General features: G+C 41.4%; 1 protein-coding gene across 2 annotated transcripts in view; it reads right to left on the bottom strand.

Moving 5' to 3' along the window:
* loxl2b (lysyl oxidase-like 2b) overlaps positions 1-15,571 on the bottom strand; it is a 34,433-nt gene extending 18,862 nt beyond the window's left edge. The window contains exons 1-4 of one of the 2 annotated variants that reach the window (XM_044111063.1): positions 15,445-15,571; positions 12,810-13,169; positions 11,293-11,468; positions 1,148-1,359 (exon numbers count right to left, since the gene is read on the bottom strand). In XM_044111063.1, the coding sequence (XP_043966998.1) occupies positions 1,148-1,359; positions 11,293-11,468; positions 12,810-13,158 (737 nt within the window). In that variant the 5' untranslated portion in view covers positions 13,159-13,169; positions 15,445-15,571. The remainder of the gene's footprint in view (positions 1-1,147; positions 1,360-11,292; positions 11,469-12,809; positions 13,170-15,444) is intronic. The other variant, XM_044111062.1, reaches the window with a different exon arrangement.
* Positions 15,572-15,835: the final 264 nt, after the last annotated feature.

The following is a 15,835-nucleotide window of genomic DNA, read 5'->3' as shown; positions in this document are numbered from 1 at the left end:
TATTTAAAAATCACAGCAGCATGGCTTACACATTGGCTTAAAAAAAATAAATAAAAACATTTTTTAACCTCTTGTGCTCTCTGTGTAGCACTAGCACCAGGTTCCTCCTAAATTGGCCCAGAAAAGAGAAAACATACCAAAGGTTCTTATTGTCGGTGATGGGACAGTCAGTGGATACAAAGAGGACAAAGACAATCTGCTGTGATAAACTTCAAAACTTTGGTTTGATTCAACATGTGAAACAGGCAACATGCAGTCAGGGACACACTCTGGACTTGATTACCAATAAGGGTGTAAATACTTCCAAGGTCTTTAACTGATGTTGCGTTGACTGATCATTTTTCTGTTATCTTTGAAAGTTCGGTTGACTAAAATGTTTTCTTAAGAACAGCACTGTAGAAACTTTCAGTCAAATCTACTCTTGCCTCTATCCTGATGAGTTGGTAGATCGTTTTCGATCTAAAATTTCACTCAACCGAGGATTAGATAACATCAACTCACTTTTTGGTTATCTAACAAGAACTTGTTGTGTAACATGCACAGTAGCAGTTTCATGTTGCTCCCAAGATACTGACAGTATCTGGCCTGGCTGTACACCCAACCAGTTCATTAAACTCACTAAAATCCATTGGGATTGTGGGAAATGAAGGAACTTCTCATGAGAACTTTTGGCAGTCAGTATGCTTGAGTCTCAAATGTCGACCATCTGTGTGCAGAGCACTTTATCATCAAGTCCAGTACAAATGATATGCCCAGCAGACAAATGTAGAGAAAATGGCTAAATTTCACCAACTCACCCATGATGTTTTAGAAGAAATTATAACTCAATTAAGCTCCTCCTCCTGAGGCATTTATATCATACACTCATCTTTCCTCAAGAATGGTCTGTTATTACATCTAACCTGATTCACATAGAAAGACCATCAGCAATTTGTTGTTTTTGCAACTCTTCAAGGCGATTCTGAAGAAGATCAACAGTCAAAGTGGTTGAAGACATTCCTTCAATAAATCTCTCCCTTCCACGAAGAAGACTCTCACTGAGTTACACCAAAAGTTGAACATTATGGTCTCAAACTGCGCCAATTAACACATTGAATTTCTTCGCAAGTGTTTCATTGCCCCACCAAAACAACACACCCATGCTTACTTATAGACCCTGGCATTAAACCTCCTCTCTCCTGGGAAGCCAAACATGCCACAGATGACTCTGCTGTTAAACTCGGTCCACTCTGCGTTACAGATCTGCTTCCATTTGCCGCCATCTTTCACCTCTACGTAGCCCTCGGTCACCGGGATCCGCTTACGGTAAGAGGACAGGATGGCTCGAATGCGCACATCCTCCACATGAATGTCCAGGTTCTGAGGAAGAAGATTGAGAGAAATATGTCAGGCAGAGCGCTTTTAACACGGCCCTTCAAATAATGAGAACAGGTGATGAACAGACTGCAGCGCACACACAACTCTGGTTTTTACCTAATGGAGCTCTCTTTTGTCAGATTGGTCTGAATATCTTTCCTGGACTTTAGATTCGGTGAAACCGAACTTTGAATCATTGCGGTTTGCAAACACAAACATTTCTTTAAGCAGACTGTTGCATTTGTCTAGAGACTGCACTTCCTGTGTTACATAAGATGGAACCAGCGACACCCTGGCCCTTCAAGCTCCATGTCTGCGACCCCTGACCTCCGTGTGCTGTCAGTAAATCTTTTCCAGATGGCAAAAAACATTTTCGCAACGAATTAGCTTGTTAATGTTAATCACCGTGACGAGCTTTAAAGAGGTATAAAAGTGCTTCAACGTCCCACCAGTAAATCTGAAACTGGAATTATGCTTCTACGCACATTTTTTTTTTTTTTTATGACGGAAGAGAGAAATTTTAAGGTTTAATTAAAAATAAATGAATTAAAATCTGTGACATGCTGCATAACTCATTTATTGATATGCATGTGAAAGAGATCTAAATCTATAACATCAGCAACGTAGCGGAATTTTTTGTAAGACAGGAATGTCTCGTTGCATTTTGGCCTCCTGTTTCCAAGGTAACAACGTTTTGGCCGGACAAAAACACAGACATTTGTTTTTTCTTTTAAGGGGATTTTTAAAGTGACAGTATGGACTGAGAACATCTAATTAGTGGGGAAATCTGTCAGGTTCCTCACAGACTTCTCTCATGCTGAGCCAAAAAAATAAAACCCTGACATGGAATAATGAGAGAGGAGGGTTTCCACAATTGACATGTTCGTCCACGGAAGGGCAGATGGCACGAGAGAGAAAACATCATCAGTTTTTCTACCCGCTGCACATTAATCATTTTAGTCTGGGGGAATGTGAAACTTTAAAAAAACTAACATTTTGGTACACAATAATTACTGGGTATGAATACATACATACATATATATATATAAACTGACTGTAGAATAAATTATAAAAAAATCCCTTTTCATTGGCAGAGTTGGATTGCCTCACTGAGCTTAGTGAAACGGATCCTGATTGGTCTGTTTCCTGGTTCCAGCTCCACCTCTTTACATGCTCCCATTTTGTTCCTTGGGATTTATCTTGATGAACTTCCTGTTTAGATTAGGAGCATGTTTCTGGGGTAAAAAAAAAAAAAAAAAAGTCCTAGCTAATCTGACTTGGAAAAGCACCGACTTCCTCACATGTGTGTTTTATTTCAGCTGAGTCCCAGGAGTGAAGCCTTTTCCTGAAAATGGCTGCAGATGGAAAAAGCATCAGGCAGATTAACTGATGGGAGGATTTAAAGGAGCCAAAATTTACTTCAACACAGACAATGCTTGACTATTTTTTTGTTTTTACCTTTTTAAGTTCAGTTTATTTAAGTAGCACCTATTCACAACAAAAGCATTGTCTAGAGGCGCTTTAAGAAAAAAATCAGTCACACATTTGATCCTAGCTATCAAACAGGACAGTAAGACCAGCTCATTTTTCAAAGTGGTCTAAGAAGTTTCTATAGAAGGAAGCCCATCAGTGTCAACTTTACAGTGACCTATCACACTGAACATGCATGTGGTGACAGTGGAGAGGAAAAGCTCTCCTTTAACAGGAAGAAACCTCCAGCAGAACCAGAACCTGGTTCAGTATGAGCATCCAGCTGCTACGACAGACTCGTATGGTTATTTACATTTACAAGAAATGGAAAATTTGTTACAGAAGACTTATGTCAAAAACAATCAAACTCCTCCAACATTTGTGTGTCCCTTTTCAATACATTTTCTTTTAAAAGTCCATATCTTATGAACATTCAATACCGTTCTGTTTCCTTTCTCTTGGATCAATAGAAATGAGAATTAATTTGCAACAATTTGCAACAGTTACAGCAGTGAGCGCTTGTTAGTGTGTTAGGCAGAAGGGAGTCAGGCTTCTATCAATAATGAACAGACACAATCTGGATTTTTCTTTCTGGATGCTCCAACCTATCATCATACAAGGTAGATTACCTCCAACACGGTTCCTGGGTTGGGCTGGGATGTTTGGTGGTCCCTATTTCCTTTGGCCGAGACATTTGATAGACCCCAGCCCATCACAGCATTAAATGTCACTTACAGTGGTTTAGATATCTTCTTTTATTTCCGGAGAAACTTGAAAATGAAAATATACACCACATGCAAAAGTATGTCAAACTAGTGGATACCACAAAAATGACATTTTGAAGGACTCTCCGCAACGGGGAAGGACAACCAAATGATAACAGTTTTTGGAATACAAGAAAAGATTGTTGACATTGTTTGGAATGAAGGTTGAGAAAATTAAAAATGCAGAACGATTTCAATGGCATCAACACGGCCATGGTTTTATAAAAAATAAATAAATAAAATCTTTAATAAAAGGAAATGTAACTTTTATATATATATATATATACAAATATGTCTTTTACATATAAAACTGTCACCAGTTTGTGACAGTATAATATGAGACAGATAATCTATGAAAAGTTGGATCTCCTCCACCTCCTGCCTGAGCCATTACTGCCATCTGAAGAAATGCACCACTCCCTCCTCAAACAGCCAATCAGAGCCAGGAGGCGGGTCTTAGTGCTGTCAATCAACCTGCTGTTGAACATGCTAAACAACTAAACGTCACAAAAAAACTGTTTATCTGCTGTCATCGGTAGCCATGCTAACCAGCCTGAGCAGGAACGAGAGAATGAGCAGCGCCTCACAGAAGGTGATTGAAAGCGCTAAGCCCCGCGTCCTGGCTCTGATTGGTTATTTCCAGTTACTGGGAGAAGGCAGATGAGTTTGATCCTTTTCACAGATTATGTCTCATACCACAATGTCACAACATGGCGACAGTGACAACAAATATGAAAAAACAAAACAGTTTTTCATAAAAGTTACATACTGCAGCTTTAATGAGCAGATTTACTCCTGAATGTGTTTGGTGCGATCTTCAATATGAACCCAGTGCCGATGTAAAGCAAAAATACAGTGAGCTAAATTTTTGGCATTGACTAACTGACCAGGTGGACGGGAATCTAGGATTATGTATTTTTTTGCAGTTATTTACAGAAAACGGAGAACATTGGCTCTCACGTCCTCTGCTCAGAGCCATTAAAATGGGCCTTTTGTTAACAAACTGGAAACAGATGTTTCACAGCACTGGGACACTCTGAGCCATACTGGAGCATAAATTACAGAGACAATGACTTAATGGAAATGAAGTGATTCAACATGGCATAAAAGTTGAAGCTTGTGGAAAATGTCTGCAGTACTCAGGGATCAGAATGTCTCATAATGAGCTTAAACAGGTTAAAAAAGAAAACAAAAGAAAACAAAAAAAAAAAAAAACACACCACTGAGAGTACATCAGGCGTTTGACAAATAAAAACTCACTTGAGCAGAAGGGAACGAAAAACGCAATTTTTTGAATAGTTTCGCTCTCTGTGTTTGGCTCGTTTCCCATCATGCCCGGTCCGGTGTATTCCAGTGTGGGGACAGCAGGTAAACAAACCATCTACCTTTAGGTTGTGCGGTCAAATCTTTAATGTAAGTCAAGTTCGCACCGGATAAAATCCACACCAGGAAACCAGCAACACATTGCTCTAATTCTCAAAGGGAAGGGATACAAATGCAGCCATCCACCAAATGACTCCTAATCCTAATTACTGAGAGCGCTGCGCTCTGAGCCAGCGCTGAGCGCCGTCCTTAGACAAATGTTCTGAATGTTTCCAGCACAACAGCCTGATACCAGAAGGCCAAGCAGTTCCAACACCGAGATGATATTAGTTTGGATAAAACCAACATTTTTCTCTCTTCTGTCTTTCAAATGAATATTTCCACTACTCTTTGTTTAGCTTTAGTATTTTCAACTACCGTCTGAGTCATAATCAGAGAGACTGCATTTTAGTTTGCAGTAAAATGCTTACTGGTTTTAAATGCATTTCTTCTATTTGTAAGCGGACACTTTGAGTTTACTTTAGCATTTTTATCAACTCATTGTTCTTGTTTTGCTGTGATTCTTGTTTCTTTTCCTGGTTCTCACCTGCCGTGATCTATTTGGTTCTTTCTGTCTCTGTTCAGTGTAAAGAAGTTGGCGCTGCCTCTCTACACTCACTCACACAAACTCCCAAAGTGGAGGGGAACAGTGGGATTAAGAAGCAAAGCAAAAAACTAACAAATCATTTCAATTCAATTACACATACCTTCGAATTGATCCTATCAAACGGTACCATGGGCTCTGTTAATTATTCAGAGTGATTAAAAATGTTTCTAAGGAAACCCAGCAGATTGCATCGAGTCATTGACTGGCAGCAATCACTCCTCCTGGACCAGCATGGAGCGACGATCGCCTGCGCTGAGTCGTTGACTTTACTTCAACTTCTCATACAGAACATGCATGAGGGATTGGAGAGGAAAAACTCCCCTTTAACCGGAAGAAAGCTCCAGCAGAACCAGAACCGGGCTCAGTACGAGCCAGACTTGAACGGCTGCGAGCTTGAGAAGACAGAGCAGAGACAAAAAAGAAATGGAAGAACTGACGCGGGATTATTTCTGTGTTTTCAGACAGTTGAAAGTTGAACGTCAGAAAAAGTTTTCATGATATGAGGATTTTCTATCAGTCAATAGCAATAATTATTGATTCATTCTTTGTTTTAAATATCTGAAATAAGGCCAAACTTTCCTGTTTTATTCACATTTTCCGCTTGAGTTCTCGCTAAAAACCTCAGTTTTTTATTTTTAACTGGTTATAAGCCTTGTGGGAAAAACATAAAACTGTTACTCAAGTAACAAGTCAAGTCAAAAGTTACTCAAGTTGCGCAATATGCTAGTTTACCAATGACTGATCTTCCTTATCTGGCTGTGAAAGGTTGAGCAGCCAAAGCCTTTCCTTTGCCTACATCCCCCAGAATGCTGTGTGGTTCTGGATTAAAGTTCAGAGAAATTATTGAAAGTTCTATCGGATGTGTTTTCTATTGATATTAATCGTCTGTCTATCATTTATCATGCCCCAAATCAGAATAAACTGAAGGTCAGTGGACTTCCTCAAAGCCATAAAAGGACAGATAAGCAGGAAGTGGAAAGATGAGGTGACGGCGACTTCAGAGCAGCACAACTGACGGTCACTGTGTTATTTACTGGACCGCTGAGAGAGGCAGAGCTGAATATAGCCAGGCAAATCAAGGGAACCTCAGACCGCAGAGCAAAGTCATGGAATGACATGTTTACTTTGTGTCTGTCACAAAACGCCAGAGAATGCAGGAGAACGTGAACGGGGCTGACAGGGTGAGCCAGGAGGGCTTCACGTTTCACCTCCGTCTTACCTCACTCTCTCGCCATTTCCTGTGTGGGTTATTCTGGCTCACCTGATAGAGTCTCTGCACGCAGCCTAATAATCATCCCAAACCACTAAAACCCCCCAGCAGCATACAGTTCATGGCTGCCATTACGGCGCGCCTGCCTGGACGATAGGGCCTGGCCTCAGCGGTGGAGCGCTGCTCCCAGCTGGGTGTGTTTTACCCGCTGGGGGCCCATCTGACTTATTTCAGTAAATGGAAAAGTTGAGTCTGATGGTCTTTTTTGTTTGGCTTTTTGGGGTTTTTTTTAGGCTAGCCAGTCTGGCTCCATACGTCTAGACATGTCCATCTGCACTCTGTGGAGAAAATCATAATCTGCTTCTTAGCTCTAACGTCCAAGGACATCTCCTTCTACAGAGCCAAGCTCATCTATTAGCACTCCTGGTGAACATTAGGCTAAACATCGAGAGCTTTCATTTAGTGAGGGACAAAAATCCTCCGTTAAGAAACGTCTTCAACCAAACGGTCATCGGGTAGATGGGATCTCTCAGTAGGGCTGAACGGATTGCATTTTTCTGAGTGTTCACTGACTACTAATCTTTAAAAAGCGCTTTTGGCCGATACTGATTTTGTTTTTTTGGGGGGTCTGAAATGTTGCTAAATATTGCAATAAAGTTGCAGAGTTGGCAACAGCGGAGTGATTTTTATAAACTGCGATCACTGCTGATCACTGATCTCCCAAAATTAAGAAAATCTGTGCCAATTTATCGGTTGGCCGATTTATCGGTGCACCTCTTCCCCTCACAATTGGAAAAATATTTCTAGGGGAAGTATTGTTAAGAACGTCACAATTCAATTCACTTTAATATTGCTTGAAATACTTCACTATTCATTTGGTAGTAAGTAGTACACAAATATTCCATCCTTTTCAGTTCATTTTCCCAAATAAATATCAATTTGAAAAAGTCTGTAGCTCTCCTGTCGTCCATGGTGAGCAACGCCGTCATGAGCAACACGCACTGTCTCTGTTTCAGCTGTGTGACATATAAAACAGTTCTTCATCTCGAGTTTATTTGCTGTTTGAAAACAACTATTGTTGGGCAGTATATTAATAAACTAAATCAACCTTTTACAAACAATATCCGCTGTTCGGACGTACAGACGATTCCCCCAAAACACGCTAAGCAATAACACCATGGAACAGCTGACACACTAGTCCATACAACAACAGTCTGTGATCTGAGTTTGTTGTTTTTAACTCAAACAGGGATGTCAAAGCAATCAATTGTTAGATTAAAAAATCCTAGCAAAATTTTCATGCAATGATCGGGACCTTAAAGGGACAGTGTTATGGGTTTTCCAGCCACACTCAAGTAACTGTGTTACCTTTAATTGTTATAAAAAGGCTGCAAATTTCAAATATGACATGAAATAAATGTTACTTTCTAATAAAATACCTTGAAATTGGGCCTCTGTCTCTTTAAGAAAGTTCTGCTCTATCCAACACTACGCCTTTGGGAAGTCATCACAACATCACCTTTCTATTAAAGCTTTAACAACATTTTAACCAGCGCTTCTGTAACCCTTTAACTGCCATGAGGACGCCGGTGTCCCCACTGACCCATTGACCTGCATGTGACAGTATTTGGGTAACAGTTAGAGGGATAATGAGCTCAGCTGATGTTCAGTTCTGCCAGGTATTTGCTAATTGATGCTGGCTAGTCTGAAGGAGCTGAGTGGGGAGTCATCTGGGAGGGCTGCTCTGTGGGGCAGAAGCTCTGAAGCTTGGAAACGGCAGCTCTGGGGAGGAGCTGAACCCTCAAAGGCGGAGCTAGGTCCATCCAGGCGTTATGCACAGCTGAATGGTTGCCACAAGAGATTAAAGTATTTCTCAAACATGTATAAAAGAATCAAGGCAAAACTCCTGGAATAACATAACATGATGTAAAGCTCAAGAAGTCGATTTTACATAATACTGCCCCTTTAATAAATCTTCTATATTGACTTGATCAAATGATGTGACTTGTCAAACCTGCTTGGCACCACAAATTCTGTAGGCAAATGTGGTACCACAGTCACTAATCGCTTGCTTCATCAATGCCCATTACTTCCTCTTAAGTTAAACTCTATTTTATAGTCACTATTAATTCCTGGAGGAAATGTCTCCAAAGGAGAAGCAAACAAAAAAAAGGATAACAGAGTCACAGCATTAAGTCCAATCTGCAGTGAGCTCACAACGTTGGAATGTGTGAGGCCTGCAAGGAGTGCAGAACACATTGGACTGGCGGTAGCAGCTCAGAGCTTGCTGCTCAGTCCGATCAGAAGGGCTTTAAAAGGTTTGGCTAAATGACTGACAGTTACAAGCACAAACAGCTCATAATTACCTGCTCAGCTTCACTTTCACAGAGACATTTAAGACTACTTTTAAAGGACCCTGGGATCAGCTATCAATTTTGAGTTTTGTAGTACAAAACCCAAAGAGATTTTTTTTAGCTGTACTGTTTTCTCAACGCAGCGCTGCACGGTCACATCTGACAGAAACATTCCAAGTACAGCCTCAGTGTTCACTGCTGTTGGATTTTTCTGTGGAACGTAACTCCAATTTATTCATGGAAAATCTGCCTATTTGTGGATCACAGCATGGCAAGCTGAAATGACTGGGCACAATGCTACTTGACACACCATAGGCTGGTGTTATCAAATTCGGAACAATCCGGGAGCTACATACATTTATTTTCCGTGAAGCAGATTAGCTGCCCCCCCACCCCACACTGCAAGTGCGGACAAAGGAAGACTGAAGATGTTAGCTTCTACAGCAGTGTTAAGACAAGTTAATACGGTAGGTGTATTAATGCTGCTTAGGGTATATTTGGTGTGTGAACTGTTAGAAGCTGTTTTAGAGGAGGCCTCACATATTCACAGTTTTGAACTATGTGCAGGCAGCTGTGGTTCCAAATCCCTGTGAATGCTTTGGGTCCATTGTGCTGAGATTTGGGTTGGGTAAATGTTTATTGAATACAAAAAGTCTCACTCTAAGAATTTCCCATGCAGGGATTGTGTAGAAATCCCCCGCTGTAAGTAACATCGTGAATATGAAGCATCAAGACTGTTTGACTTCCAACATATCAGGAAACTTTATCCTTCAACTTTGATGTCTTTCATTTTTTTAAAACAAAAGGTTTTTTACGGTCTTATAGTTTGATAGAATTGCATCACACTCTTTGTAAAGTTTTCTTAAAATATGCATCATCACAACCCCAACGTAGAGACCGAGATCTTCCAGAAGGTTGGGCTAGGCCACACAGTCTGTCCCATCTAAATTTGAATGTTACCCATTTTACATTTTTCTGACAAGCATTCAATCTAAGCTGTCCCTTGGATGAGTCAAATCTTGCAGCATTTTTTTTTCACCTCTCCTGGGCATTGCGTGCTATGGTGAGTTCACTCCAAATGCGTTTTGAGCATCAGGCGCGTCCGGTTTACATTCAAAATCTATGTGGAGCATCGGGCATGTTGACGTGCTCAGCTCTTCTAACGCTCAAAACACTCCAAACATTTCAAATCGTGCCGCACTGGACACTCGAAACGCCCCACAACGGCACTATGCGCCTCCACATACACCTTGAATGTAAATCAGATGTCTCTGACGCTCACATGTTTGGTGTGAACAACTCAACATTAGCTTTAGAAGACTTTGGAGACTTTGGTTGAGGAGGTGTGAATGCTCAATCAAACTGTGATGCAGACAAAAGAAACGAACGCTGGTCCTCCTGCAAACATCGGCCTCTGTTCAGTTGAAGTGAACTCTGGCACAGTTCCAATGCATATGTGAATGCAAGTGGATCAGAGACCGCTCCAAGGACAGGAGGCAAACTATAGTACAGGACATTTTGGGCAAATAGAACCAAAGCAAAAACGAGAGTCTGGTGCAAGCAGGAGAAATGGCTTGTGGCTTTCTTCTGAATAGAAAAGAGAAATCCTTGAATCGCTAAAATCTGGTGCTACTTTTTGTTTTACATAATAATAGAAGAATTGATGTCTTTGTGAGAGAGCTACAATTTAAGTTTTCTTGTCACTTCCTTCAGTAGTTCTTGGTGCAGGCAAAGGGGTGAGCAGGTTTTTCAGTTAGTTTGGATCGTTCGACAGAGGCTCATGATGAGTTTTATAGATGTAATAAAATATCTCGCCCATTCCTAATTAAATAATTCAGAATAAAACCCTATGAGATGTATTTGCCAAAGAGAACTTGAGTGTTTTTACTCTTGACACCCTTTAATATATAGGTTCTAATATTGTGAAATTAGAAGGGAAGTACAATCATATTCAATAAATTGGAATATGCATTCAGAAGAGGTCAGTTTGTCAGGTTAAATAACAAACTCCAATAACAAGAAAAACATTACATTTTTAAGCTGTTGTTGGACAGAGGTTACGTCAGAACAAACCAAAAGCACCAGCTGGTACCTTAGAGGCCCACAGACCACAAGGACAGTAATAAGAAGAAAAAATAAAAGACGCATGCAGCTTTTGGAGACGTTTACCTCCACATGATTGGGCAATGTGTTGACAAATTTAAATCCAGGGATCCTGCGGTCACTGCACACCACGCCTACATCTTCGGTGTGTTTGCAGTCTGAAACACCAATCCCGTTGGATGGACACAGAGCCAGCGTCCTCTCTTTTCCAGTGCACTGGAGATTGTCAAACCAGATGGGTCCTTATGGGATAAAACAGAAAATAAGGTTTCATCATATTGTTAACATTCAGCATTCCTTGGTTTTCTTGCCACAAAATATTTCAAGTTTACACTAAGGTTTTGCGATATGTAACATTTTCCCAACCAATGTTCATCAGGTCAACAAATGACTGTGGGTGATGAACTCGCACAGCGGACATTTTCTAGGCAGAACGATAATTTTCTAATTTCGAACACAAAAGTCCAGTTCCAGGTTCATAGTTCCATTTTACAGCACAATCAAATTCTAATTCAGTTAAAAAATACTTTATTGATTCTAAAGGGCAATTAAATGTTGTTGTAGCTCATATTAATTCAAATTCTTCAAAGAGTTACTGTAGATGGTGATGGCTGTTGGCAGGAAAGATTTCCTGCATCAGTTTGTATTACAGCGAATTTGAAGAAGCCTCTGACTGAAGACACTCTGTTTTTCTAAGACAGTCTCATGAAGATGACGATCTTGATTTTATTTAAAATCCTTCTTTGCATCATCAACTCCAGAGGTTCCACAGTCGACCCCAGAATCGAAACAACCCATCAAGTAACTGTTACCGTTAGCTGTTGCCTTCAGCATGTTGCCTATTTTCTGTTTGTCCTCATTCCATCTGGTTTTAGGATTTTTCTGTCGTTTATGTACTTTGACTGAGGCAAATCGATCAGAGGCTTAAACCTGAACAAAGAGACATCAATTTTTTTCTATTTTGAATATTTTACAGTCAAATTCAATTCTGTAAAATTTGTGCTTTGTGTTTGTTTGCCTCCCACATTTGAGATCAGTCCATCTGTTGTCTGCCACGCTTATCCCTTGTGGGGTTCCCAGGAGTGCTGGTGTCGATCTCCAGTGGTCAAAGGAGGAGAGGCAGGCTGCACCCTGGACTGATCGCTAGTCCATCACAGGTTTAGGGTACTATTTAAATACATTTATTTTCCTATAGGATGCTGCCTTTCTGTTAGAAGTTTGAGTAAATAAATCACAGCTGAACTTGGAGGAACTCTGGAGAAATTAAAAGCTTTGCTTGCAGCTGCAAGGAGTTTGCATGCACCATTAAAAACGGAATATTATTTTTTTATTTTTTCCATGGGCTGCATCTTGTGGCTCCAGTCAAGCATTGTTATTAATTAAGACAGCAACTCAAAGGCCAAAAAGAAAAAGGAAAATCCCTCTTAAAAAGTCCATTGGTGAATGGCTCAGCCTATTATCAATGGTCAATAAATTTGTGCAGTCGCCCAATCTTAGTTTACACACCACTGGGATGTATTACCCCAATAAATACCATGTACAAAACTAATAGATGTGATGTATTGAGAATGTCTGTGCCTTACCTTCTCCTTTCCCATATTTGGAAGATGGGACCCATGAGACTGCTTCCTGGTAGCCCAGTTCCTTACACACCACCTGGGCACCATGGATGGTGAAGTCATCGTCGCAGACAGTACCCCATGTACCGTTGTAGTAAACCTCAACTCGACCCTCATTATGCTTCCTCTTTTGTCCTGCTAGTCGGAGCTGGATCCTGGGGGTATCTGAAGCCAGGACCGGGGGGGTGTACTGTTCCTGTTCAGGGTCTGGGTAGCCCGGCGGGTATCCGAGGTACTCGTACTGGGCGTGGGCCAGCCTCAACACCACCAAGAAGATGCCAACCCAGTAGGATAGCTTTTGTTTTGCCAACATTTTGATAGGAACTGTTAAAATAAAAATAAGTAAGAAGGAGAAGTCATTAAAAGCTTCTAGCAGTCGATTAAAGATTGGGATGATATTCTCCCCAGTTTTGGCCAAAATTTCCAGTCAGATAAAGCTGCCATCTATAGTCAGCTGGCAAGTTGGGTCGGCACAAAAAGAGTGAAGACTGGAGTCTGCAGGTGCATGAGTGGAAATGACCCGACCTGACCCAATCTGACCCAATCTGACCCAATCTGACCCGACCGCAGTCACAGTCAAACAAACTGATAACCCACTCAACTGCAACTCCACTAATAGACATTGAAAAAGAGAGACTGGAACCGTGTTAGTTTGTGGGACAGTGCCTGTTTGGTGTCACAAGACTAAAGGTTTGCAGGGTACCAGATCATTTAGTCAGCTTTACACAACATTTTTTGAGTTAGCTGTTATCAAAGAGCTCAGGGTGTTTCCACACCTGATAATCCGGTAGACTTGGTTCGACTAGAGACCAAAATTGCCACATTTGTTACAGTTTCGACTGGTGCGGTTTGCTGTCACACTGCACTCTGTTAGATGAACAAAATCCTTTGAGCTACCTGTTCACGCCGTCGCCTCTGGCGGAGCTGCACCAAGGAGCTGCCAGCAACTCTTTGAGTGACCCTAGCCAAACAGTGCAAGAACCACTAAAGGAAACAACACAAAAACCTCAAAGGAAGACACTAAGCGTCACTTCTTTCTTCACAAAATGTAAATGAAAACTGAGTGCCATCAGATTTTAGTGGTTGTAGTTGTGTTTAGTCGATGGTAAAAGACAGTGAGCCATTTCTCCCATTATCTCTATAGTACCGTGTTTGTTTTGGTTGCATTTCCCCAGAAAGCACTGCACTGTAGTCCACATTTTTGGAGAGGTCTCTGGTCCACTTGGCATCCACATGTACAATTGAACTGCACCAAAATTCACTTCAACCGAGCCCAGGTCTGTAGGCGGACGAAAGTTGACTTTTCTGGTCTTCATCAAAGATGAGTTAAATCTCTCCAAACAAACCGGACGTTCTGGGCAAACAAACTACAATTACACTGGACTGAACAGGGTTGGTGTGAATGCACTCTAAAATGTGGCCGGTGAAGCAACCCTATGTTCTATAGGTAGAACATAGAATGAGTTGGGTCTACAGAGACACCGCCTCACGTCCCAGAAGAACCCACAGGACCGGTTACATATAGTTCCCAAATGTCCAGTTAAAGTCCTGGACAACAAACACAGCTGGAATTGTTCTGTCACTGCAGCGAGTGGATGTCACGTTTAAAAAAACAAACAAACTGTTAAGCCTCACATGTAGAAACAAAACAAGAAGCCATAAAACAGGATTAACACATCATTCCAGAACCAAGAAAACATCCACTACTGAGCTGAAAAACATGCAGGGAATTGATGTTATTGGATGACTTCACCGCAGATGTGCCTGTCCTGTGTGGTGTGAAAACATCTGGCTGCAGACTCTCTGCGTTCCTCACTGTAACGTGGCAGCAGTTACACAAGCTGATCCGCACACGGGGAACGGGTGGAATGAGGCTCCGGCCTCTGGACGGGAGAACAACAGCACCGCCATCATTAGGCAGTTGGTTGCGCTTTGATCCGAGCTGAGTTTTCTCAGCGGCTCTCTCTTCCCACAGCGATCATGAGGCATGCAGACTGGGTGACGCTGGAGCTGAAACATCTGAACACAATGAGGCTGTGCAGGATTTTCTTCAGTCTGAGGGAAAACTAAACACGGGTCAGAAAACCTGAAATATGAAACGGGAATCATGCTGTCTGATATTTTCCTACATAAGCTCTGGTCTAAGGACTATTTAAGGGTTTGTTGTGACGTGAACCTTTTTTTTCCCCACCGGGGATGGCAGGGGTCTATAGAAGGACTGAAAAGGTCAAAATGTCAATTTGCAGGAATGCCAGCAACTCTTTGAGTGACCCTTGCCAAACAGTGCAAGCAGCCACTAAGAAGAAAAAGCTAAATCGCTTTGTGATTACAAATTTATCTGATAGAGAAACGTAGTCAATCTGAGGGATAAAAAGGAGATCCTACAGTCAGGGCATGTCAACTGAAAGTCAGCTCAGGCATAGAAACAGACTCCTTAGGTTTTGAAATTATTTTCATCATGCTCCTAAATTGTGTTGAAATTAAAGCAGTGCAGATTACAACACATAAGCATGTCATGCACAGAATAAATAGTTTTTTTAAAGATGGACTCAAAGTTTGGGCTCAGAGACGGAAAAATTCCAGCTACAGCTGAACTTACTGTAATTTCCCCCTCTGGCGAGATGAAGCTCCTTCTCTGGATCCTGAAGTCAGCTGCTCCTCTTTCTGCCGCGCTCCGAACTTTCACAGCTCTTTATGCAAATCAGGACCGGCGGAGGGAGTGGCCCAAACCGCTGAGGCCCCGCCCACCGACCCTGTCCGATATCAGACTCTGCCACAGCGTTAGAGAATAGTTCCGGATGCTGGGTCTAACAGCTGCAAAGTGTCAGGAGATTAAGATAGGCTCACACAAAGATTAAAGTACTTTAACAAAATTAATATAATCTACATGAAGGGCAAATTATATCAAATAGTTATCCATCTGAATACACTCAGTTATTTTGGTTCATCAATTCAGCTCACAGAAAGAGGCTCATTGTTAACTGAGCTGT

The sequence above is a fragment of the Gambusia affinis genome, linkage group LG03 (assembly GCF_019740435.1).
Source record: "Gambusia affinis linkage group LG03, SWU_Gaff_1.0, whole genome shotgun sequence".
Lineage (NCBI taxonomy): Eukaryota > Metazoa > Chordata > Actinopteri > Cyprinodontiformes > Poeciliidae > Gambusia > Gambusia affinis.
This window is presented reverse-complemented; position numbering and strand designations above follow the sequence as displayed.